The sequence below is a fragment of the Schistocerca piceifrons genome, chromosome 5 (assembly GCF_021461385.2).
Source record: "Schistocerca piceifrons isolate TAMUIC-IGC-003096 chromosome 5, iqSchPice1.1, whole genome shotgun sequence".
In the NCBI taxonomy this organism is placed as follows: domain Eukaryota; kingdom Metazoa; phylum Arthropoda; class Insecta; order Orthoptera; family Acrididae; genus Schistocerca; species Schistocerca piceifrons.
Window position 1 is genome coordinate 488,047,011 of NC_060142.1, and position 24,505 is coordinate 488,071,515.

At 40.0% G+C, this 24,505-nt stretch overlaps 1 protein-coding gene across 1 annotated transcript in view; it reads left to right on the plus strand.

The window, feature by feature from the left end:
• LOC124798507 (fatty acid synthase-like) overlaps positions 1 to 17,256 on the plus strand; it is a 379,784-nt gene extending 362,528 nt beyond the window's left edge. The window contains exons 34-35 of the mRNA XM_047261946.1: positions 2,494 to 2,715; positions 17,042 to 17,256. Of these exons, the coding sequence (XP_047117902.1) occupies positions 2,494 to 2,715; positions 17,042 to 17,146 (327 nt within the window). The 3' untranslated portion in view covers positions 17,147 to 17,256. The remainder of the gene's footprint in view (positions 1 to 2,493; positions 2,716 to 17,041) is intronic.
• The last annotated feature ends 7,249 nt before the right edge of the window (positions 17,257 to 24,505 follow it).

A 24,505-nucleotide genomic window follows, 5' to 3' on the forward strand; every position in this document is an offset into this window, starting at 1 on the left:
CCACCTGTAGTGCCAGTTGACATCTTTGCTCGCTTCAGAATACTGCACTATGTGCATGCATGATGATCTCTTTGGAGCACAGTTTTAAATGCTGTGGAACCATCAGAATAAAATCAGTGGAAGGCAGTTTTGACCATCCATAGGCCACAAATCAAATAGCAAATGGCCAGTCAGAGAGCCCAGCGACTGGGGAAATGGTGCACTCAAATGCTTTAGGGCAGTCAAAACAGTTTTGACTTAACTCAAACAAACCTAACAATAATTCCCATAATCATTGCTACTTTTTTATCTGCACATGTAAATTTGTATGCTCAAAATTTTGACAGCCACTAGATTTCATCACCCCTAAGAATTAGCTGCTCTGGGCCCACGCCCATGTGGCCTGTGTGTAAATATGGGCTGATTACAAATCAGTAGAAATGGTAGTAGTCACACTCATCTGATATAAGTGTTGCTTACTGTCTACTTGGAGTGCTGCTGTCACAGTGTGTATAAAAATGACGAGGAGTGTTGTGATTGTATTTGTAAGGCTGTGATAGTTACTGTGTATGTGTACCCTGGAAAACAGCTCTTTGACAGATTTGAGTTATTTCATCTATTTTACACTTGTTAATACAAGATTTCACATGGTTTATTTTTTGCAATAAAAGCCTAATGCTGTCAAAAGATCCAAACGTTTTTGCAAACTGTTAGAAACTAAAAACAAAATAAATGTGGTGAACTTTCAAACAGAACATTCATAGAGCTCGTACAGTCAACACTATCGTCGAAGAATATAGCCAGTTCTTTACAGGGAAAAGCAGTCTGTAGTGCTGCTTATATTCTAAATTGAACTGGGATATGTAGCTTTGATGGGAAGCTGTTTAAGTGGTTTACAGCATACCTGCATAAGTTGTATATTTCTGAGACCAAATGTTATGTACAAGTTCCAAAAGAATACCATAAAAAGTGGGATTTCTGTTGACTATGGTGAAAATATTGATGGTTTTTTCCATCCTGATGCAAGTTGGATGATACATCATTCAGAGTAGAAACATTGTGTTTGAGCCAGAATTTACAGTAAAAACCCTGAGTTTATTAATTGGTCCATGTAGGGTGCAGCAACTACAGTATAACTGTAACAATAAAATAAAATTTTGTATGTAGCTTACCTTTGAAGCACTGTCATCACACAAGGGAAATACTCATATCAAACAAGAGTACTGATGTTCTAAGAGAGACATGAATATGAACTGGCAACCTCTTCAGTGGAAGATAGACTTGAAGTAGGAGGATCTGGAAGAGCATAAGTTCAACTTCAAAATGTGGTGCAAATTTAAAAAAATCTAAATGTTCACTTGAGTGTTTTTTAGCAGATGTAGATGAGCCAAGGATGTATTCTGAAGTAGCCAAGTCTCAAGAATTGGAAATTAACAATGAAAGAACATATTACATCAGCATAGACTTTTGGTAGAATTACCAGCAGGGCACAGAACAATTTGTAATTGCTCAAGTTTTTTTTTCTGTGTGTGTGAAACAAGATCTTAGAGAAATGTATTGTTATAGAACCAAACTACATGTTGTGGGCCATAGGAAGCATAAAGACATAGACTATTGTGAAACATTCAGATCAGGCACTCAAATTACACAATTAGGGCAGTGTTGAGTATTGCAGTTAATGGAAGTTTGGACATAGTACAATGTTGTGTAAAGTCAGCATTATTAAATAGTCTGCTGAACTAACAAATATAAATCAAACAGACCAAGAGACTTCATTATGGCAGCAGAATATAGAAACTTTCAATATTATATGTAACTTAAAAGATCTCTAAGTTTTTGGAATGATAAATTCAAAAACATGCTGTTTAACTTTGATTTAATTATTATCATTGATAACTAAACTGGTTACAGATGCAATGTAAGGCTACAGCAAAAGCTGTTTCATACTTTTTCAATATTTTCATGAAAATATGATGAAGAGGTTCAGTTTTAATCAGTGATATGGCTTAAATACAAAGTATTCTCCACTGATTTGATGTTGCAGAAGCAAATGCTTTCTGTACATTAATTGGGAATAAGTGCCAGTGAAAGAATTAATAAGTGTGAGAGCTAAATCTCCATGCTGAGAAGCAGTGAAATGTTTAATGTATATGGCATTAGCAACACATCAATGCCTTTGTTTTACTGAAAACTATGTTTGCATGCAGAGCAGCCAGTGTAAGTCTTTGAATGTTGAATAGTTTACTGAATGGTTTTAGCATATATCAGTTCTAGGGATTGCTGCCCAGAACATGCTTGTTTTGTTTTATAGTAAAGATGTACAGTTTTCTGATATGTTTAGTGTGTGTTACTGCAACCTGCAGATGAATAATCAGATGCTAATTATAGTATATTAATGCTATACGTAGAATCCTAAAATCACTAGCAAATGTCTTGTCCACCAAGAAGTTGTGCTTTGTAGATTATTATTATTAGTAATAATTTTTTAAATCTATTCTCTCCTGTGTTTGGCAGGAATTGTCCCAATTGTCAGACTGGGATGCACGCCTGCAGTATGCACTATCAGTCACAGACTTTTCATCAAGGCTAGAAAAGCAACTAGTAGCTGAAGGAATGACTGCAATACTGAAGTATTTGTCAATGTTACTTTCCTATGAGCCAAATTATGAACTTTATGCAAATACTTCCCTTGTGGTACCTGAGTTTGTAGAGGAAGAGAACTGTGGACTCTATGAGGTTAGTAGAGTGTATTACATGAAAACGTACTTATACCTGCTGTTGTGATTAGAGAATAATTGGATAAAGACATTCATTTGGAATATGACCCCATAAAAATGATGTGAGAAAAGATTTATTTACATGAAAATAAAATGTGGTATTATTAACAATGTAACGAAAAGGTTAGATTGCTACTCACAATAAGGGCAAGATGCTGAGATGTAGGTAGGCACAACAAAAAGTTTGTCAAACAAGTAAGCTTCTGGCCAAAAGGCAGTCTCCCAAATTAGAGAAAATACCTCACACAGTCACACATCTCCGCTACATGGTGAGTAGCAAATGTCCCTTTCCATAATATTGCCATTATTGAATTATCCATTGTTTGATATATTATTATTTAATGATAACAAAGAACTACAAATTTGGACAAGCTAAAATGAAGTTTCATAGTATGTTAACAACAAAATACATAAAATCGTCAACCATTTCATTGTAACAGAAAATGAGTGGAAATGTTGCAAGCATGAGACACCAATCAAGAAATGGGACATCCCTTTCACTCTCAAGCATGATCATCTACAACTGTCATACATACAGTGCTAAAAACAGTGTCAAATATTTTGAGAGGTGGTAGCAACAGTCAAAACAATAAAAAAGTCCAGTAATCATGGACTCTAAAAATGCATACCTTAAGAGCTATGAGCACTGTGAAACATGTATCTTCTACTGAAAAAGTACTCATAGCTCTTAAGGTATACATTTTATAGCCCATGTGTATGGCACTTTTTTCTTGTTTTGATGGTTACTATCACTTCTCATAATATTCAGCACTTTTTTTAACACCCTGTATACTCTCACTGTGTAAAACACATTGACTTAGTGACATTTAAAAGTAAATCATAAGACAATAGTAAGTATAAAAATTTTCAGAATAATGGATATATGATCTCATACATATGAAAAACACTTGCTGTTATCTCATTAGAGAAGTGTATAAAGCAATATACCTGTAACCAATTAAACTTACACAGTAAGTCAAATAGAAGGCTTATGACAGTCTCTGAAAACACTGGCAAAATTACATGGAAGGCTACAAAAAGATAACAAACACCAAACTCACTATCACAGAAGAAAAGCAACAACATAATGTCTTCTGCTGAAAAGGTTAAGTTTGTAACTTCCAAATGGGATACAGTAAGTAGCATTAAAATATGACAGCCAGGAAATTATAAAATGTTTTACTCTCATTGTAAGAATATGTTGTAAGGGGTCTTCAAGATTTGCTAAATCAAGCATTTCCAATCATTCTGCATAAATTAGCTACACTTACAGATGAACGACACAGTTAGGACATAATTTGTGAACAATATGAATATTGTTTTTATTAGTGATCCATCTTCACAGTCTGTAAGGAAATAAAACTGTCAAGGATGTGGAATGATTAAGGCAAATGTAAACAAAGTGAAAAAGTTCCTGGGTATTGCATTAATAATAATAATAATAATAATAATACAACAGTCAAACCCAGATAAGTGGGAGCTGAAGGGACAAGGAATTTTTTTCTCACTTACAGAGGTTTCTCTATTACCCAGTTCCTCATTTATATAGATTCAAAAGTGGCTTCTCTCCCTTGCAGAGGTTTTCCTTAATCAATGTCTAGCAGCTAAATTTCTCCCTTGGGGAAGTTTAGGAAAAGATTCGAAATGGGATAAGGAATGCACGTGTAATCTAGAAATACATTAATTACTTCTAACATAATTGTGAGTGTGTAAATATTATTATGTGCTATGACACACTTATTCAAAGAAATCTGCTACTTTTCTTTCTTTCCCATTTTGATTATTTGAACATGTTTTTTATCAGGCTTAGAAAATTGATGGCTCAATATCCATTGAAAATTCAAAAAATCTGTGGACTCTCGTGTGCATTTGAACTTTCTTGCTTCATTGGACAGGGCATTTGTTCCTCATCAAAACATCCATTTATCTGATCCTCTTCATCATCTTGCTATTTCTGTCCTTCAATATACTGACATAATCCACAACACTCTCATCGTCTGTATATTTTCTGATAACCTGGACAATGTCCTCCACACTTATGAATTCTTCAAATGATGGTGCTGACATGCTTGTCTCATGAAGAAGAGGTTTAGTCCATTTCTCAGTGCTGCTTTGAAGAAAGCCTGAATCTGTAACAAACTTGTCAGTAAGTCACATACTGTACAGGTCTTGTTTTTGTTTATTACTTTCATCTCTTCTGTTACTGCATGAAGTCATTTTTCTTTATCTGATCTGCTGTAAATGTCACTGAAAGTCTCCAAATCATCCTCAATGTACATTTCTGCATTTAATGCTAATGCAGTATACTCTCCCATTGACACTGGACACTTTCTTTCTCTAGCATTTCTGCATATTTCAGAAGGTTTACCATCTTCATTTTCACTTGATATAGAGTCAATCAATGAAATTTGCTTCATTGGAGATGGCTTCTTCATTTGTGTCTTCTTTGCATGAAAACCAATCCTCATTATTAAACTAAAAATAATTTCCCTCAAACTTGATGTCTCTTCGAAGAATGATTCATCACTCTTCTGGACACCATAGCCATATCCATTAATACAGTATCCAACCATGAAGCACTTCTCTACTCTGGAATCAAACTTTCCAGCAATCACTTCTGAGGAACTTGTATATATGCTGCACAAGCAAATACTTCCAGTTTCTGCAACTTTGGGAGCTCACCATACAACAGAGTTGCAGGAACTGTCATTTTTAATGCACATGTTGGTGTTCTATTTATCAAGTAAATAGCATTTACTGCTTGTGACCTAAAACATTTCAAAAAGTTTTTCATCTCTTTTGACAGATCTTCACCTCCATTATCACAGCAGAATCTAGTAATCCTTAAACTGAAATGAGCAGTTATACTCATTCATACTGTTTAACATATTCCAGTACTTCGGATTTATTTTGTAGTACATATTCAGCTGTAAAACGGGTGTAATCATATATAAATGTAATGTTGTATCTCTTTCCATCACAAGATGTGGGAGTAATAGGACCTGTGTCATCACTGTGTACTAGTTCCAATGGATGTTCTGCTCTTGTCTGCTTCTACTTACGTGGAAGTCTTGTTTGCTTCCCTTCCATGCAGATGGCGCACAATTCTGATGTCTATAGATCTGTACTGTTCATTCCTTCAACATACAAGGGTTGACTGAAAAGTAATTCCTCCACCTTCATAACTCTTCAACAGTTGGCAGCATTAGTATGCAGCAGGTACTAGTGTTATAACATCAAGTTTAACAAATATATTTCAGAACGACACAACACATATAAGTCACAGAGTAAGTAGACAAGCAAGACATGTGTACACGTTAGCATTTGAATGAGCACTGAGTCCCAGTCTAGCGGCCGCTGCTCAGCTGGCCGCTTAGGTGGCGCACCTGCTGCATGGCTGGCAGACAGCGCCGCACGTAGAGGACACGCATAATTGTGCGGCGGCACTTTGAATGATCGGCGTGTCACAACACTTTTCCCCCCTTTGAAACTGTTGCACTGATCTTGGTGGAGGTGTCCCGGAGATGGCTAACATTCATAGGCATTGTTTGACTCGCCGTAAAGTCTCGAGGAGGAGGCTTCCCGTACAGATGGAAGTGTCCCCGATGATAACGAGTCGAGATGACAGGAGACGTAGGGGTCGAATCTGCTGGGGCCCCCTGCACCAATCTGCCCGCTGCGGCAAGTCCAGTTGATATGACATGAGACATGGGTGATGTGTCGGCGTCCGTTGGGGGAGGAGGCGAGTAGATTTGCTCTGACAGAGGATGGTCATCCGGTTCCTGCATGGGCATGTCTCCTGGTGGCGTCCGTTCTTGTGCTGGCATCGCGATGACAGTGAGAGGGCTGCGTTGTGAGTATTGAGAGATGCCAAGATCCCGTGCATCAGGTAGGGCCAAAAGTGGTGTAGCGGCATTCGGAACAGGCGTTTCTGGCACACAAGGCCGAAGCTGGTCGGAATGACGCACTGCAACACCCGTGTCCATCTGGATTTCATACAGGCGTCTGCCACGGTGTCTTAAGATGCGGCCCGGGCTCCATTTTGGCCGCCTGCCATATCCCCGTACCCAGACGAGGTTGTCGGCGGTGAACCGGCCAAGGGAAGGCACCCGCGGCCGTGAGGTGGAAGGCCGCAGAAGATGAAGTAGCGTGCGGGGCTGTCTGCCATCCAAGAGCTCAGCTGGGCTGTGGTCGCCCATGAGGGTGAAACAGTAAGACGCCAGAAACTGGAGAAGCGCATATTCAGCAGCAGAAGAAGTCAGAAGTTTCCGCATCTGAGCCTTAAATGTGCGGACCAGTCTTTCAGCCCCACCGTTGGATTGTGGATGGAACGGCGGGGCCATGACATGCATAACGCCGTGACGAGCACAAAAATCCACAAATTCGGAAGAGGCAAATTGCGGACCATTATCAGTAACAAGAGTAGAGGGGAGGCCTTCCAAAGAAAAAATGCGGACGAGAGCACTGGTGGTTGCCGCGGTGGTAGGCGACGTGCAACGGACAATGAAAGGAAAGTTAGAGTAGGCGTCAATTATGAGGAGCCAATAAGTACCTAAAAAAGGTCCCGCAAAGTCAGCATGAATGCGCTCCCAGCACTTCTCAGGCGAAGGCCACGGTGACAAAGATGACTTTGGGGCAGCGGCCTGTGACGCACAAGGGCCGCAGGCAGCGACCATGTGTGCTGTTTCAGAGTCGATGCCAGGCCAGTACACATGATGGCGTGCCAGAGATTTCATGCGAGACACACCCCAGTGCCCTTGGTGAAGGAGGCGCAAGACCGAAGCATGCAAAGACACAGGTACCACAACACGCGGCGAAGCATTGTCAGTGGAGAGGAGGATAACACCGTCCCTAGCCGTGAGGCGGTAGCGCAAAGCGTAGTAGTTCCGCAACGGATCAGAAGTCTTAGCGGACGGGCGATCTGGCCAACCCTTCTGAATACAGCGTAAAACCCGGGAGAGGGTAGGGTCAGAACCTGTAGCACCCACCAGCCTGTCCCCAGTGATGGGGAACCCGTCCACAACCCGCTGCTCGGCAACATCCAGGTGGAAACACAAAAGTTCGTCCCTATCGAATGCCTGATCAGGACCCATGGGAAGGCAAGACAGAGCATCAGCATTTGCATGTTGAGCCGTTGGCCAGAAATGAATCTCATAATTGAAACAAGACAAGTAAAGAGCCCAACGCTGGAGGCGGTGTGCAGCCATGTCAGGAAGTGATGTTGATGGATGAAACAAGGAAACAAGTGGTTTGTGATCCGTAACAAGGTGAAATTTTGAGCCATAGAGAAAAACACCAAACTTATGAAGAGCATAAATAATGGCCAAAGTTTCTTTCTCAATTTGAGAATACTTTTGTTGGGCATCCGTGAGCGTTTTGGAGGCATAAGCAATGGGTTGTTCCGAACCGTCAGAAAAACGGTGCGCAAGGACTACACCGACCCCCTATTTAGAGGCGTCTGTGGCAAGAACAAGATGTTGGCCAGGTCGATAAGTAGCCAGGCACGGGGCCTGTTTCAGCATAGTCTTCAATTTCTGGAAAGCCGCATCACACGATGCGGACCAGTGAAAAGGCACGTTTTTATGCAACAGGCTATGCAACGGCTGAGCCACCGAAGCCGCAGATGGTAAAAACTTGTGATAGTATGCTATTTTCCCCAAGAAGGCCTGCAGTTCCTTAACAGGTGTAGGGCGAGGAAGGGCATTGATCGCAGCGACAGTTTGCTGAAGAGGACGAATACCATCCCGAGAGAGTTGAAACCCCAAGTATGTGATAGATGCCTGAAAAAATTGTGATTTCTGAAGATTACACTTAAGACCGGCAGTCTGTAAGGCATGAAAAAATGTGCGGAGATTTGGAAGATGTTCTTCAATGGTGGAGCCAGTGACAACAATGTCATCCATGTAATTGATACACCCAGAGACAGGGAGCAATAATTGTTCCAAGAATCGCTGAAAGAGAGCAGGGGCGCTAGCAACCCCGACTGACAAGTGTTGGTATTGATAGAGGCCGAAAGGCGTGTTAAGGACCAGAAACTGCCGGGAAGCAGCGTCGAGAGGAAGTTGGTGATAAGCTTCTGACAGGTCAATTTTAGAAAAATACTGGCCCCCAGCAAGTTTAGTGAACAGTTCTTCAGGATGGGGCATAGGGTAAGTGTCGATGAGGCATTGAGCATTTACAGTGGCTTTGAAATCGCCACAGAGACGAATATCACCATTTGGCTTAGTAACGACAACGACAGGAGAGGACCACTCACTGGAAGTGACAGGAAGCAAGACCCCTGAAGTAGTGAGACGATCTAACTCCCGTTTTACCCGATCACGAAGGGCCACAGGAATGGGCCGAGCCAGAAAAAACTTAGGCCGAGCAGTGGGTTTGAGCGTGATATGAGCTTCAAAGTCGTTTGCACGGCCTAACCCAGGAGAAAAAAGGGATGAATATGTCGTCGACAAGGAATCCAGTTGAGCATAAGGAATAGCATCAGAGACAATATTGACAGTCATCTATGGAGAACCCAAAAACACGAAAGGCATCGAAACCAAAAAGATTTTCTGCATTGCTCTGGTCGACCACAAATATGGGAACAGTGCGAATGACAGATTTGTAAGATACGTCAGCATTAAACTGTCCCAAGAGAGAAATCTTCTGTTTACTGTACGTCCGTAATTGCCTAGTGACAGGTGACAGGAGTGGAGAACTCAACTGAAGATACGTCTGAGAATTAATTATAGTAGCAGCAGAACCGGTATCCACTTGCATGCGAACATCTCGACCAAGGGTTTGGACAGTGAGGAATAACTTCCCTGAAAGGGAAGAACAGCTCCAGTTGGCGGGAAGCCTTAGCATTGAATGGTTGTGTTGTTACAGTGTAAAGTATGGAACCCTGCGCAGACAGTTGGTAAATGCGGTTTAAGCAATGTGCAGTCATTGAATTCTTGATAGGAGAAGGTGTCACCCTGAAGGAGCTTCATCAGAGAATGAAAGCAGTTTATGGTGATTGTGTTGATGTGAGTGCTGTGCGTCGTTGGTTGAGAAAGTTTAAAGATGTTGAGGCGTGAACATCTGACTTGCATCACAAACAAAGGGTTGAATGTCCTGTGACAGCAACCACCGAGTTTCATAAGCAAAACGTTCACAGATTGATTCAGGATGATCGTCATATCACTCAGAGAGAAACTGCAAGCACAACTGGCATTTCACAAGAACATGTGGGTCACATTACTACTTTGCTTGGCTATCAGAAGATCTGTGCACAGTGGGTACTCCGGGTGCTGTCTCCTGAAATGCAAGCACACAGACTTAAAATTTGTCAGGAACTCCTCTCACATTATGAGATTAAAGACACACATTACTCACATCAACACAATCACCATAAACTGCTTTCATTCTCTGATGAATCTCCTTTGGGGTGACACCTTCTACTGCCGAGAATTCAACGACTCCACGTTGCTTAAATCGCACTGACCGACCGTCTGCACAGGGTTCCATGCTTAACACTGTAACAACACAATCATTCAATGCTAAGGCTTACCACCAACTGGAGCTGTAGAGAAGAGGCTACAGAACAAGCCAGTACCTGCCGCATACCAATGCTGCCAACTGTTGAAGAGTTACAAAGGTGGAGGCAATAGTGTTCAGTCAACCCTGATATTTTGGAAGTACCATGAGATTGGTGTAATTCAAGTATCCTAACCCATGATGCCAGATTTCCAATGTTTTCACAAGAAACACCTTGCAAGGGTCTCTGGTAAATTTTGGAGCATACAGTTTTGCCTCATTATTCATTGCCGTGGCTACAACATCCTTTCCTTTATGAATAGTTTCTCTTCTATTCTCAAGTATGACTTTGAAACCACTTGTCTCCAGTCTGTGCACTGACAGCAAGTTGAGCCAGTCCAGGTACAAATAAGATATTTTTAATCAAAATTGTAACTAGCTTTCCGTTGATACAGCTGACAACATTTGTTTCACCAAACTGCATTGCCCTCAGAATAGATCTAAATTTTGTAATGTTAATCATTCACATATTCCAAATGGCTGTTCCTAATCCATTCCGTTGTTCTTGAGTGACACTTTTTACCATGGTTCATGAGATTTTGTGTTGTTTGTCTTTTATCAGCTTGTTCCTTCTCCACCTCTCTTTCTAGAAATTTCACTTTTTCTGTGTATTATTCTGCTGTGAGATCCAACAAATCTAATTTGTGTGCATAGTTTGCATTCAGAATTTCCAGTTTCCAAAAGTGCTTCTATTAAAAATAGCAATAGGATATTTGATTTCATATTCTTCCAACATTTTGTTGTTTCAGACTTGTGAACCAGAAATACAAAACTGCTTACATAATAGTTACGTTCTAAACTAAACTTCCAGCTATTTACTTTCCATCTCTGGGCCTATAACATATTGAGAAAACTGTTTTCAGAGTGTGGTTTCCAGCAAGAAACATTGAAGTTGAACTGATTTATTCACTGGAAAAAAATATAGAGCACAATATCTGACACATGGATACATGTCAGATACCATGTAGTAGACATGTTTATTTTTTGCAGGGAATGAATGAGGTCAACTTAAATGTTTCTTGCTTGCAACCACACTCTGGAAACAATTTTCTCAAGAGACAGGAGTGTATAGAGGGACTGTAACTCTCAAGTTTAGACCAATACTTTCCCAAGAACTGAACAGGCATGTACCTAGCAGAACAGTTCATAAAGGGGAAACCTTTCATAGTATATGTCCACTGCAAAGAAACTTCTAAAAAACAGTGATTACTGCACAACAGATGTAAAATGGAGCATAAAGTTATATATAAAGAGATGTTCAATAAAAAGCATTTGTCTTTCAGACAGGCAATAAACAGAGCCTTCTACGACTACCATAGAAAAGTCTTATCAAAAGAAAGACCTTGTAAAGTATATATATATATATATATATATATATATATATATATATATATATATATATAATGGAAGGAAACATTCCACGTGGGAAAAATTTAAAGACCAATGTCTGCTTGTGTCTGTATGTGTGGATGGATATGTGCGTGTGTGCGAGTGTATACCTGTCCTTTTTTCATCCTAAGGTAAGTCTTTCCGCTCCCGGGATTGGAATGACTCCTTACCCTCTCCCTTAAAACCCACTTCCTTTCGTCTTCCCCTCTCCTTCCCTCTTTCCTGATGAGGCAACAGTTTGTTGCGAAAGCTTGAATTTTGTGTGTATGTTTGTGTTTGTTTGTGTGTCTATCGACCTGCCAGCGCTTTTGTTCGGTAAGTCACCTCATCTTTGGTTTTATATATATATATATATATATATATATATATATATATATATATATATATATATATATATATATATATATATATATATATATACACACATACACACACACAAACTTTATTTTCTGTGGGGGCTTGGTAACCAGCTACAATGGGGCGGCCGGGATGATTGGGTTTGTGAATTTTAGGAAGAAGGTAGAGGGCAGGGGTGTGGGGTGTCGGTGGAGTCAGGAGGTTGATGGAGTCAGGTGAAAGGTTTTGTAGGGGGCCTAAGGTTCTGAGGATTCCTTGAAGCTTTGCCTGGACATCAGGAATGGGATTACCTTGGCAAACTTTGTATGTAGTGTTGTCTGAAAGCTGACGCAGTCCCTCAGCCACATACTCCTGACGATCAAGTACCACGGTCGTGGAACCCTTGTCCACCGGAAGAATGACGATGGATCGGTCAGCCTTCAGATCACAGATAGCTTGGGCTTCAGCAGTGGTGATGTTGGGAGTCAGATTAAGGTTTTTTTTAAGAAGGATTGACATGCAAGGCTGGAAGTGAGAAATTCTTGGAAGGTTTGGAGAGGGTGATTTTGAGGAAGAGGATGTGGGTCCCGCTGTGATGGAGGATGGAACTGTTCCTGGCAGGGTTCAATTTGGATAGTGTCTTGGGAAGTTGGATCATTAGGAGTATAATTAGGATCATTTTTCTTCATGGCAAAGTGATATTTCCAGCAGAGAGTATGAGTGTAGGACAGTAAATCTTTGACGAGGGCTGTTTGGTTGAATTTTGGAGTAGGGCTGAAGGTGAGGCCTGTGGATAGGACAGAGGTTTCGGATTGGGAGAGAGGTTTGGAGGAAAGGTTAACTACTGAATTAGGGTGTTGTGGTTCCAGATTGTATTGATTAGAATTTTGAGGTTTTGGGGGGAATGGAGCTGGAAGTGGGAGATTGAGTAGATGGGAGAGACTGGGTCTGTGTGCAATGAGAGGAGGTTGAGGTTTGCTGGAAAGGTTGTGAAGGGTGAGTGAGTTGTCTTTCCGGAGGTGGGAAACCAGGAGATTGGATAGTTTTTTGAGGTGGAGGGTTGCATGCTGTTCTAATTTGCGATTGTCCTGTAGGAGGATGCTCTGAACAGCCAGTGTGGATGTGGGAGAGGAAAGATTGAGGACTTTTGTTAAGGATACGAGTTGATGGGTGTGTTCATTGGCTGAGTTGATGTGTAGGTGAAGGATTAGGTGGGTGAGGGCAATGGATTGTTCAGTTTGGGACTGGTATAGGGATTGATGGAAAGAAGGGTTACAGCCAGAGATGGGAACTTTAAGTGTAAGGCCTTTGGGGGTAATGCCAAATGACAGACAAGCCTGAGTAAATAAAATATGGGAGCGTAATCTGACTAGGGAGAAGGCACGTTTGTGGAGGGAATGTAAATAAAACTTAATGGGGTCGTTGTGGGGATGTTGTGAGGGTGGCATGGTATTAGAAGGTGGAAAGTGTAACATGAGGCTGAAATGAAAATAAAAATATATGGGGAGAGATAAAGGTGATCTAGAAAGCAACTGGAGATCTGGTGTGAAAAAAGTCGAAAAAGTGTTGGTTAAAGCTGAGCTATGTTGATCCTGTGGTGAACTTGGGTTGGTAAACAACGATGTGCGCAAAGGTTACGTGGTTGTGTTGCCGCCTAAACATGTTAAAGGGTGGAGAAATTTGGGAAAATTTCGAAAAAACTGCTTGTAAATGTATTAAAAGGAGTGGTTTTGTGGTGGCAGATTATGAAAATGAGGCTGACAATTGTCTGACGAAGAAATAATGACGTTAAAACCTGTGGGAAGCGGCTAAAAATGATCAGTGACGTGGGAAAAACAAAATGGAAATAAACCGAAAGTTATTAGAACTAGCCGAAATGATTATTTAATAGGTGAAAGGAACTGTTTGTGAACTGGAAACGGTGGATTTTATAGCGGCGTTAGTTTTGAAAGCGGAAAAAAAAATTTTGGTTTATGGTATGGAAGTGGGCTACATATTATTGAGTATATATAGGCGGCATAAAATTGTATGGTAGATTATGGTAAAAAGGAGAAGGTGAATACAAAGTGAAACTACTTGCAAAAACATAAAGATAAAGTAAGATGACGGAAAATATTTCGAAATGCAACAGTGACAATAACAAACGTAATTGCTGGGTTCAAATTAATGATATGAATATAACAGAGGGAAACATTCCACGTGGGAAAAATGTATCTAAAAACAAAGATGATGTGACTTACCAAACGAAAGGAAGCGCTTTCGTTTGGTAAGTCACATCATCTTTGTTTTTAGATATATTTTTCCCACGTGGAATGTTTCCCTCTGTTATATATACAAGAAATTTTGGTCATAAGTAAAGACTTTTGTGTCACCAAAGCTAGTGCCCAAACACTCATGGCTCACACAGGAACTGAAAATTAAGTGTAACAAAGCAAAAGCAGGAACTGTATTCAAATGTCCTTCTATGAAGGGCAGTCAAGAAATACTGCTCTAGTTTAATTAGCTCATCACTGGAAAGATAAGTGACAGTGACCACAGCAGCTAATGGAATCTCTTTCAACTGTATGAAATTTGCTGCTGAGTTAGCCACTATCTTCGCTGCAGAATATTATAGATTTCTTGAACATAAATCTGTGCTCAGTGGCTAGAAGAAATGACAGATCACTTTCATCTACTAGAAGGGCAACAGCCATAAAAACTATTATCTGCTATCCAGCACCATTGACGTGCATCTTTTGTAGAGTTTTAGAACATATTTTAAGTTCAAGATGAGGACTCTCAACCCACCCTGAATTCCAAAACATCAGTCATGCAAAATCCAACTCCCACTTTTCTCGCATGATGTCCTCAGATCTATGGATTAGGGCTGTCACATGTAAAGGTACTGGTTCTTTCCACATCTCCAGGTGTACTTTTCATGGATTGGCTCAAACATGCTTCTCATGATTTTCTGTTTCAATATCAACATCAAATATCATTCATCTTTTTTGTGTGCTTAACATTTCTGTCCCACCTGAAAAACACTGATACTGTAACTGCATTATAGGCCTTAATTTGGTTGTAAGTGACATGTTTTCTTGTGATATTATCTGATTTTGACCAAAATAAGGGTTAGACACATTGACATTACATTGTTTAATTTCTTGGTTTAGGTTATTATACCCGTTGAACAAGGTGTTTAAAAATTTCCGCTCTGGCTATGTTTCATATTCTTACCAGTAATGGAGCATTATTAGGGGTTTCTCTGGATACACCTATCACTTCAGTCTTCTCTGTACTGATCCTTTGCCCAGTCTTTCTGGAATTCTTTGCTAAGTCTCCTACAGTTTCTGCCATGTCTTCCTCTGATTCTGCTACAGTTGCAATGTTGTCTGCATATCCCAGAAACTGTGTCCTTCCATTTAGCTTCACCCATTTTCCTTCTCTTTTCATTTCATGAATTACTTTCTCCAGGATCAAAATAAAAAGCATCATTGAAATGACATCACCTTGTCTCGTATATTCCTGATGTGGAATTCCTTGGCAGCCCCCCTGGTATTTCACCTTGGCTTTCGTCTCTGTTGTATACATCTGCATCAAGTTAATTAACTTCCTTGGTATGGCAAACTTCCTGAGGATGTTATATATATTTAATCTGTGTATAGTATAATAAGCCTTTTAGAAATCTACTAATGTTACCAGGAAGTGATGCTTCAATTCCCAGAACTTTTACCAGACTTGGGTCATGGTGAAAATTTGACTTATGGTTGGTCTTCTTGCCCAAAAATCTACCTGTTCCTCTCTTTCTGAAGTGTTCACTTACTGCCTTCAACATTTCTACCACTATCCTATCTTCTCCTGGTGCATTATTATTCTTCAGTTTCTTAATTGCTCTGTTTACATCCTGCTGAGTCACTTCAATTTCTTCTTCCTCTATACTCTCTGCAATTCTTCCTTTTGGGAAAACATTTTCAGGATCTTCAGCGTTCAGCATCTTTTCAGTCTGTCCAGAATTCTTTCCTTGTCCATTTGCATATCTCCATTGTTATCATTAATAACTAGCACCTCATTTCTTTGACTTCAGGCACATCACAGATAAAAGTTCATATTATATATTAATAACCTGGTGGACAATGTTAACAGTAACATCAGACATTTAACAGATGATACAGTTATCTATAATAAAGTACTAGCTGCAAAAAGCTGCACAAATATCCAGTCAAATCTTGATAAGATTCAGTGATACAAAGATCGTCAACCTGCTTCATATGTTCAGAAATGGTAAACTGTGCATTTCACGAGATGCACAAAACATATTATCCCATGACTAAATACTAGTGGTTACAATTGGAACCAGTAAACACACGTAAGCACCTAGGTGTAATAGTTTGTAGGGATATGAAATCGAATTACCACACAGACTCATCTAAAGGTAAAGTACATAACAGACAGTGGTAGGATAATGAGAAAATGGGGAAATGCAGCCACTCTAGAAACAAGATTGTATACGAAACAGTTGTGTTACCCATTCTAGAATATCATTCAAAAGTAATACCAAATAGGACTAACAGGAGATATTGAATATATACAAAGAGTAGTGGCACTAATGGTCACAGGTTTGCCTGAGTCACAGAGGAGTGCCATTGATATGCTGAACATCTTAAATTTTCTATGACTTGCTAGTCTTTTGTTAAACTATACCTTGATTTTTTCCACATCCACGACAGTTCTCCCTCTTTATGGAAATTATGAAACATAGTGAAAAAATTGATTTTATGTTTCCTGCCCACATCTTGGATTTAATTATTTTCTGCAACCCTTACATCACACATTTACCACAAAAAGGAACTCTGTTCTAGAACCTTGTGACTCTTTTAGCTTTTGTAGATATCTATCAGTAGGAGGTTTTTGTCTTTCTTTATTTGATTCTGGTTTCACTTTGGGCTACAGTACAAAAGTAATATATTGTCAATAATATTTGATTTACATATTAAGAATTTCATGTTTTCCATTTATTTTTGCAGCTTTGCAAGGAGAACCTCAGAATTTACCCTGTCGGGAAGGACTATGAAACCATGGTGAAAAGCAAAGATGTTGCAAGACTAGTAAATTTCACACCAATTATTTAAAAATGCCCAGAACAAGATTTATTTATGTACTTAAGAAATGAACTTTAAGTACATACTTGGAATTCCATTCTCTGAATTTCATAAATGTGAATAAAACTTATTTTATTATACCTGTTTAGTTGTACTGTTTTCATTTTCACTCTGCTACATTAATTGTCTTGATACTGTTATTAGTTAAACAGTTGGTAGAGTCCAAAATCATTATGAAATGTACATACTATGAGAGAAAAAATCTGGCACATGGCCATAATTATAATTTTTTAGTGAAAACAAAATGTAAAATAATAGATTTCAAAATAACAAGTGTTGGCTAAACATAATGATAATGGATTCAAGAACCTAAGTAACAAACTATGTGTGCATATACACAAATATAATAGCTCAAAAAATAGCACTTTCTCTCAGAGAAGCTACCACCATTTGACCATTTGAGTTGTCTAACTACATATATACTCTAAGAACTAAGATGATGTAATGAAAGCGTTGGTATGTTGATAGACACACAAACAAACACACACACAAAATTCAAGCTTTCGCAACCAACGGTTGCTTCATCAGGAAAGAGGGAAGGAGAGGGAAAGACGAATGGATGTGGGTTTTAAGGGAGAGGGTAAGGAGTTATTCCAATCCCGGGAGCGGAAAGACTTACCTAACTATTATTGACAACCACCTGCCCCCCCCCCCCCCCCTCCATCTCCTCCTTCCTTTCTCTCCTGCATTCCAGTACTTCCCTCATTCCTCCTTCACTGCTAATCTTCACCATCCCTCCTTAAACAAGTACATTCCAGCAACCTGTCATAAATATTGTCACCATACTCTTGACAAAGAACGCACATATATGTAAAGGATATGTCTGCTTGTGTCTGTTATGTGCGGATGGATGTGTGTGTGTGTGTGTGTGTGTGTATGTGTGTGCGTGTGAGTGTATACCTGTCCTTTTTTCCCCATAAGTGTGAATGTGGGAGATGCTCCACTTAATATTTACGAAAAATATGAGTGAAGGCTTCAGTTTAGAGGGGCACTTGCCTCCAGCACTCTGCACTTCCCCTGCAGTGCGCCCTGCAGTTTGCAACCTCTACCATTATTGCTCTCCCCACACTTGTCCTACCAACTACAAATTTACCAGCCATGTTATTCTGTGCTCACTCTACAATGGCAAGTGTCCTCTGCCATAAGCTTGACAGTGGTTTGCAGAGTATGGATACAGAAATCACCCCTGGTGTGCAGGATACGACCAGGTATGCGACAGTGATGGACTCAAATTCTATATTAAATTAGTTGAATAGGTGACAAAATCCTAGTATGAGTAATAAAAATAGGATTTTAGATAGGATAAACCTGATCTGAGGGGATGGCAAGAGACAGTGACAGCTGCGGTGAAGGATGTGATTGAATTTTTAGAGGTGTGGTTGATACAGGATGACTAGTTCACAGTGGCAATGGATTTATTGATGTCAAAGGAAGAAATAGTGAGAAATATCTGCTGGCTGGGTTGGCTGAGAGGGTCTAGGCACCACAGTCTGGAACCGTGTGACTGCTACAGTCGCAGGTTCGAATCCTGCCTTGGGCATGGATGTGTGCTGTCGTTAGGTTAGTTAGGTTTAAATAATTCGAAGTTCTAGGGGACTGATGAACTCAGAAGTTAAGTCCCATAGTGCTCAGAGCCATTTGATTTTTTTTTTTTTTTTTTTTTTTTATAAATATCTGTATCTTGCCTTACTGAACAAGTCATACAGACCAACAACAAAAAATATTTTTTATTATTATGATTTGCTAAGTAATAGCTTAATCAAATGTTTTTTTGTCACTAATCCATATCTGACGTCAATTATCATGTGCAGTTTTTCACAATGTGACTTTGTTATACACCTGAAAATTATCAAACATGTAATTGGATTGAATAGCAATTTAACACAGAAGAAATAACTGCAACTAGCCATACTTTTTAAATGAATGATTTATTTCAGCCCAACTAGTTTTAGGACTGGGTTGATCATCAGAAAGCAGTAAAGATCTCTTTTACAAATTTCACCTCTTTGTCTTGAAGAGAGGTTTCTCTTTATACATTACAGCACAGGGGTCTCCAGGTTTCTCTTTATACATTACAGCACAGTGATATGCATCATTCAGATGTGACATGCTGAAAATAAGATAGCTATTTGTCAGCAATGCTTCTCCCTTTTTCAGTTATACCTGTTCCCCTAATCTCTTTAAAAAAATGTAAGTATCTTTTTTAAATGATATACTGAAAAACATTTAAATTGTGAATAACATTTGATTTTGGATTCTTCAGTTTCTTCCGGCATATTTCTTGCTTGAACAGTCCATGGGTATACTCCCGGTCCATAGTGTCCAACAGGCACAATATTTTGGAGATCATACATGTGGCTGTCGTCAGGTGTGTTGACGAACTGAGCTCCTGAGGGTAGGCGGCCATCTTAAATTCCCTCCCCCTGTGAGGTGTTCTCTCTGCAGTCTGTGGCTGTGGCCGCAGGTTGGCAATCACTGAGACACTGGCGTCAGCATCTGTGGTGGCATTGGTGTAATTGCCTCATCCGACCTGGTTGCTCGTTCATTTTCTTTGCTGAGCTACTTTTTAATTAGACTCAGTGTTGGTTCCCATGCCTGGCTGAGGTTATCTGCAATCTCAGTTGATGAATCCATCCCTGGTATGAATTTCAATAGCCTCTCTAATGACGCTGTCCCAGTATTCAGATGTCTGTGCCAAGACCCTGCTATGTTGGTAGTCCATCTTGTGATTTTCAGACAAACAACGCTCTGCGACCGCCGACTTGTTGGGGTACCAAAGTCAAGTGTGCCTCTGATGTCCTCAACAACAATTTCGATTCTGCGTACTGTCTTTCCAATATGAGTCTTCCCACACTGACACAGAATCAGGTATATGCTGGCCTTCTGCAAACCGAGATTGTCTTTGACCCTTCCACATAATGCTCATGCCTTATTGGGTGGGCAAAAGACAGTTCCTACTTGGTGTTTCCTCAATATTCATCCTACTTTCCCTGATAGTGTGCCAGTATACGGTATATAGGCAGTGGCTATCTCTTCCTCCACAACTTCTTCCATCTCCGTACGCTGCACTGTAGAGACTGGGCGGAGACCACATCTGATCTGCCATTCCGACTACCCATTTTTCTGGAATACAGTTTTGAGGTGTTCCAGCTCATGAGGCAGACTCTCTGCATTAGAGATGGTGTGCGCCTTGTTCACCAATGTTTTAGCACCCCATTCCTCTGCAAAGGGTGGTGGCAGCTATCCACATGCAAATACAGGTTGGTGTGCATTTTCTTCCTGTATACCCCATGGCCCAGGGTGCCATCCGCTCTTCATTTGACCATGACATCCAGTAATAGTAATCTTCTTTCTGCTTTGGTCCCCATAGTGAATTTGATGTTCGGATGTAGGAAGTTCAGGTGTGTAAGGAAGTCTAGAAGATTGTCCCTTGCATGGGGCCCGATCATGAACATGTCATCCAGATAATTGAGAAAACAAGTAGGTTTTCATTATGATAATGCCAAAGCTTCCTCCTCGAAGTACTGCATATAGATATTCTGTTTGTTCATAGTATTCTCCATTAAAGAGAAGATAAGTGGAGGTCAGAATGTGTCTGAAAAGGTCAGTCGTCTTCTCGTCAAATTTCGGTGCAATAAGCACAACTGACTCTTGAAGAGGTACCCTGGTAAATAATGAAACAATGTCAAAACTCACCAGGGCATTTCATTCTTTCAGCTTGAAGTTGTCAAGAAGATTTATGAAATCCACAGAATTACGAACTTGATGAGGGCATTTACCCACATAATGGCTTAGTAATTCTGCTGGCCAAATACCTGGTGGAAGATGTCGCAGACGAAGATATAGCCACTGCCTGTGTACCATATACTAGTGCACTATCAGGGAAAATAGGACGAATATTGAGGAAACACTGAGTAGGAACTGTCTTTTGCCACCCAATAAAGCACGAGCATTATTGGGAAGTGTCAAAGACAATCTCAGTTTGCGGAAGGCTGGCATATACCAGATTCTGTGTCAGTGTGGGAAGACTTATATTGGACAGACAGTGCAAACCATCGAAGACAGTTTCCGAGAACATCAGAGGCACACTTGACTTGGGTATCCCAACAAGTAGGCAGTCACAGAGCACTGTTTGTCCGAAAATCACAAAACAGACTACCAGCACAGGAGGGTCTTGGTACAGACATCTAAATAATGGGACAGTGTTGTTAGAGGGGCTATCGAAATTCATACCAGGGTCGGACTCATCAACCGAGACTGTGGCTATAAACTGAGCAAGACATGGGAACCAGCATTGAGACTAATTAAAAAGACGGTCAGCAAAGAAAACGAACGAGCTACCAGGGCTGACATGGCAATTACACCGACGCCACCACAGAAGCTGGCGCCAGCATCTCAGTGACTGGCGATGCACGGTCACAGGCACGGACCGCGGGTAAGTGCCTCACAGGGGGAGGGAATTTAAGATGGCCGTCCGCTGTCAGGAGCTCTGTTTGTTATCGCACCTGACAATGGTGACATGTCTGATTGCCGAAGTACTGTGTCCGTTGGACACTATGGACCAGCAGTACACCCGTGGACTGTTCAAGCAATATTTGATTTGGTTTAATGATGACCAAATATTGTGTAAAGCCATTGAAACTGTTACAGCTTACAAACTGGCACATAATTTGATGAAATAGTTTGCTTCAAAATACACACATTTATAAAAGGTGATTACTTTTTGAGAATTTATAGTACATTAGAAAATTAAGTGTATGGAGTTTTCACATTGAACTTATTGTGTTAAGCTGTACTCTGAGTATTAAATACATTACTTTTGTCTCAAATCAAAAATCTAAACACACTTTATTTAAATAGGTACTCACACTACCATCAGATTCTGCATTTTGTAACACTGAAAAAATATATAAACCTGGAAATCTGCTTTTAGAAAAAGGTGGACATTATACTGTAAGTCTGAATTAAATTTACAAAACACCTGGTGAGGTCAACTTCCTTGCACTGTTAAAAACAGAAATGCTAAATCATACTTTTATGATTATTGCTCATTCCAGAGAAGTAGAAATATCATATGAAAATTACAAACTTGTGTTTTGTATTCAGCATAAACTTTATCATTTATTGGTGGTCTGTGTTAAGAGCTTGAAATGTAAGGATTACATTATTTTAATGGCAGTGCACCAGTTTTGCCACAGAAAATGAAAGAGATCAGAAACTTGGTTGGTGTAGTAGATGCACACGTGTATATAAAAGGTGCCGATATGATGTTGCTCAATACTAGTGTCAATTGGATACAGTTGATAAAACATGTGGGCAAAGAAGCTTAAGGGATTCCAGCGTACTGTTAAAAAGGACAGCTGGCTCATTATTTCTGAGAATTGATTCCATTTTATCATTAACTGCAAAGATGGTACTATGAGCCTGCAGAAGACAACTACACAGTTCCAATGCCTTCAACAACAAAGCTAAGTGTTCCATACTTGCAATCTACCAGAGTCAGCACTGCTGATCTCAGATGTGATGACAGGTGCTAATTCCAAATAAGATAATGACATAAGATCAAATTGCTGCCTTGAACAGGATTCATTTGTGCAGTGTGTAATGGATACCATTCTCTGTTGCAGAACAGTTTTGAGATAAGTGACAAACATAGAAAAAAAGAAGCATATAACCTAGTAATGACAAAACAAAAATACTTGCTAAATGTTCAGTGTTGTTGTTGTTGTGGTCCTCAGTCCTGAGACTGGTTTGATGCAGCTCTCCATACTACTCTATCCTGTGCAAGTTTCTTCATCTCCCAGTACCTACTGCAGCCTACATCCACCTGAATCTGCTGAGTGTATTCATCTCTTGGTCTCCCTCTACGATTTTTACCCTCCACGCTGCCCTCCAATACTAAATTGGTGATCCCTCAATGTCTCAGAGCATGTCCTACCAACCAATCCCTTCTTCTAGTCAAGTTGTGCCACAAGCTCCTCTTTTCCCCAATTCTATTCAATACCTCCTCATTAGTTATGTGATCAACCCATCTAATCTTGAGCATTCTTCTGTAGCACCACATTTCGAAAGCTTCTATTCTCTTCTTGTCTAAGCTATTTATCGTCCATGTTTCAGTTCCATACATGGCTACACTCCATACAAATACTTTCAGAAACGACTTCCTGACATTTAAATCTATACTCGAGGTTAATAAATTTTTCTTCTTCAAAAACACTTTCCTTGCCATTGCCAGTCTACATTTTATATCCTCTCTACTTCGACCATCATCAGTTATTTTGCTCCCCAAATGGTAATGTGTCAAAATATACAGTGCCGCAAGAACAAAGTGTTGGATTTAGAACTAGCTTTAAACAATTTTACTGATGTCTCGTGTATTTGTTTATCTGAACACTGGTGCAAGGAAAGTGAGTCTTATAAACAAAGCATATTTAAATTATCATTGTGTTAATGCCACCATTTCTATAAAAATGGCAAAGTACACATTTTACAGAAAACCAAGATTACAGACAGAAGTGAGCCATCTAAATACTGAGAAACATTTTGAATCATTTGCCATAGTGATAAAAACTGAGGACAAGAATAAAAAGCTAATTGTCTTATCAATATATACATGGAAGAGCCAAAGAAACTGATACACCTGCCTAATATCATGTAGGGCCCCCCGTCAACATACAGAAGTGCCACAGCACAACATGGCATGGACTCAACTAATGTCTGAAGTAGTGCTGGAGCGAGTTTACACCATGAATTGTTCAGGGCTGTCCATAAATCCATTAGAGTACAAGGGAGTGGAGAGCTTTTCTGAAGAGCACATTGCAAAGCATCCCAGATATGTTCAATAATGTTCATGTCTGTGAAGTTTGGTGGCCAGCAGAAGTGTTTAAAATCAGAAGAGTGTTCCTGGAGCCACTCTGTAGAAATTCTGGTCATGTGGGGTGTCGCATTGTCCTGCCTAAGTCTGTTGGAATACACAACAGACATGAATGGATGCAGGTGATCAGACAGGATGCTTACGTATGTATCACCTGTCAGTCGTATCTAGACATATCAGGGGTCCCATATCACTCCAACAGTACATACTTCGTAGCATTATAGAGCCTCCACCAGCTTGAGCAGTCCCCTGTTGACATGCACTGTCCATGATTCATTAGATTTTCTCCATAGCCTTACACTTCCATCTGCATGATACAATTTGAAACGAGACTTGTCTGACCAGGCAACATGTTTCCAGTCATCAACAATTCATTGTCAGTGTTGACGGGACCAGGTGAGGCATAAAGCTTTGTGTCATGCACTCATCAATGATACACGAGTTAGCCTTCAACT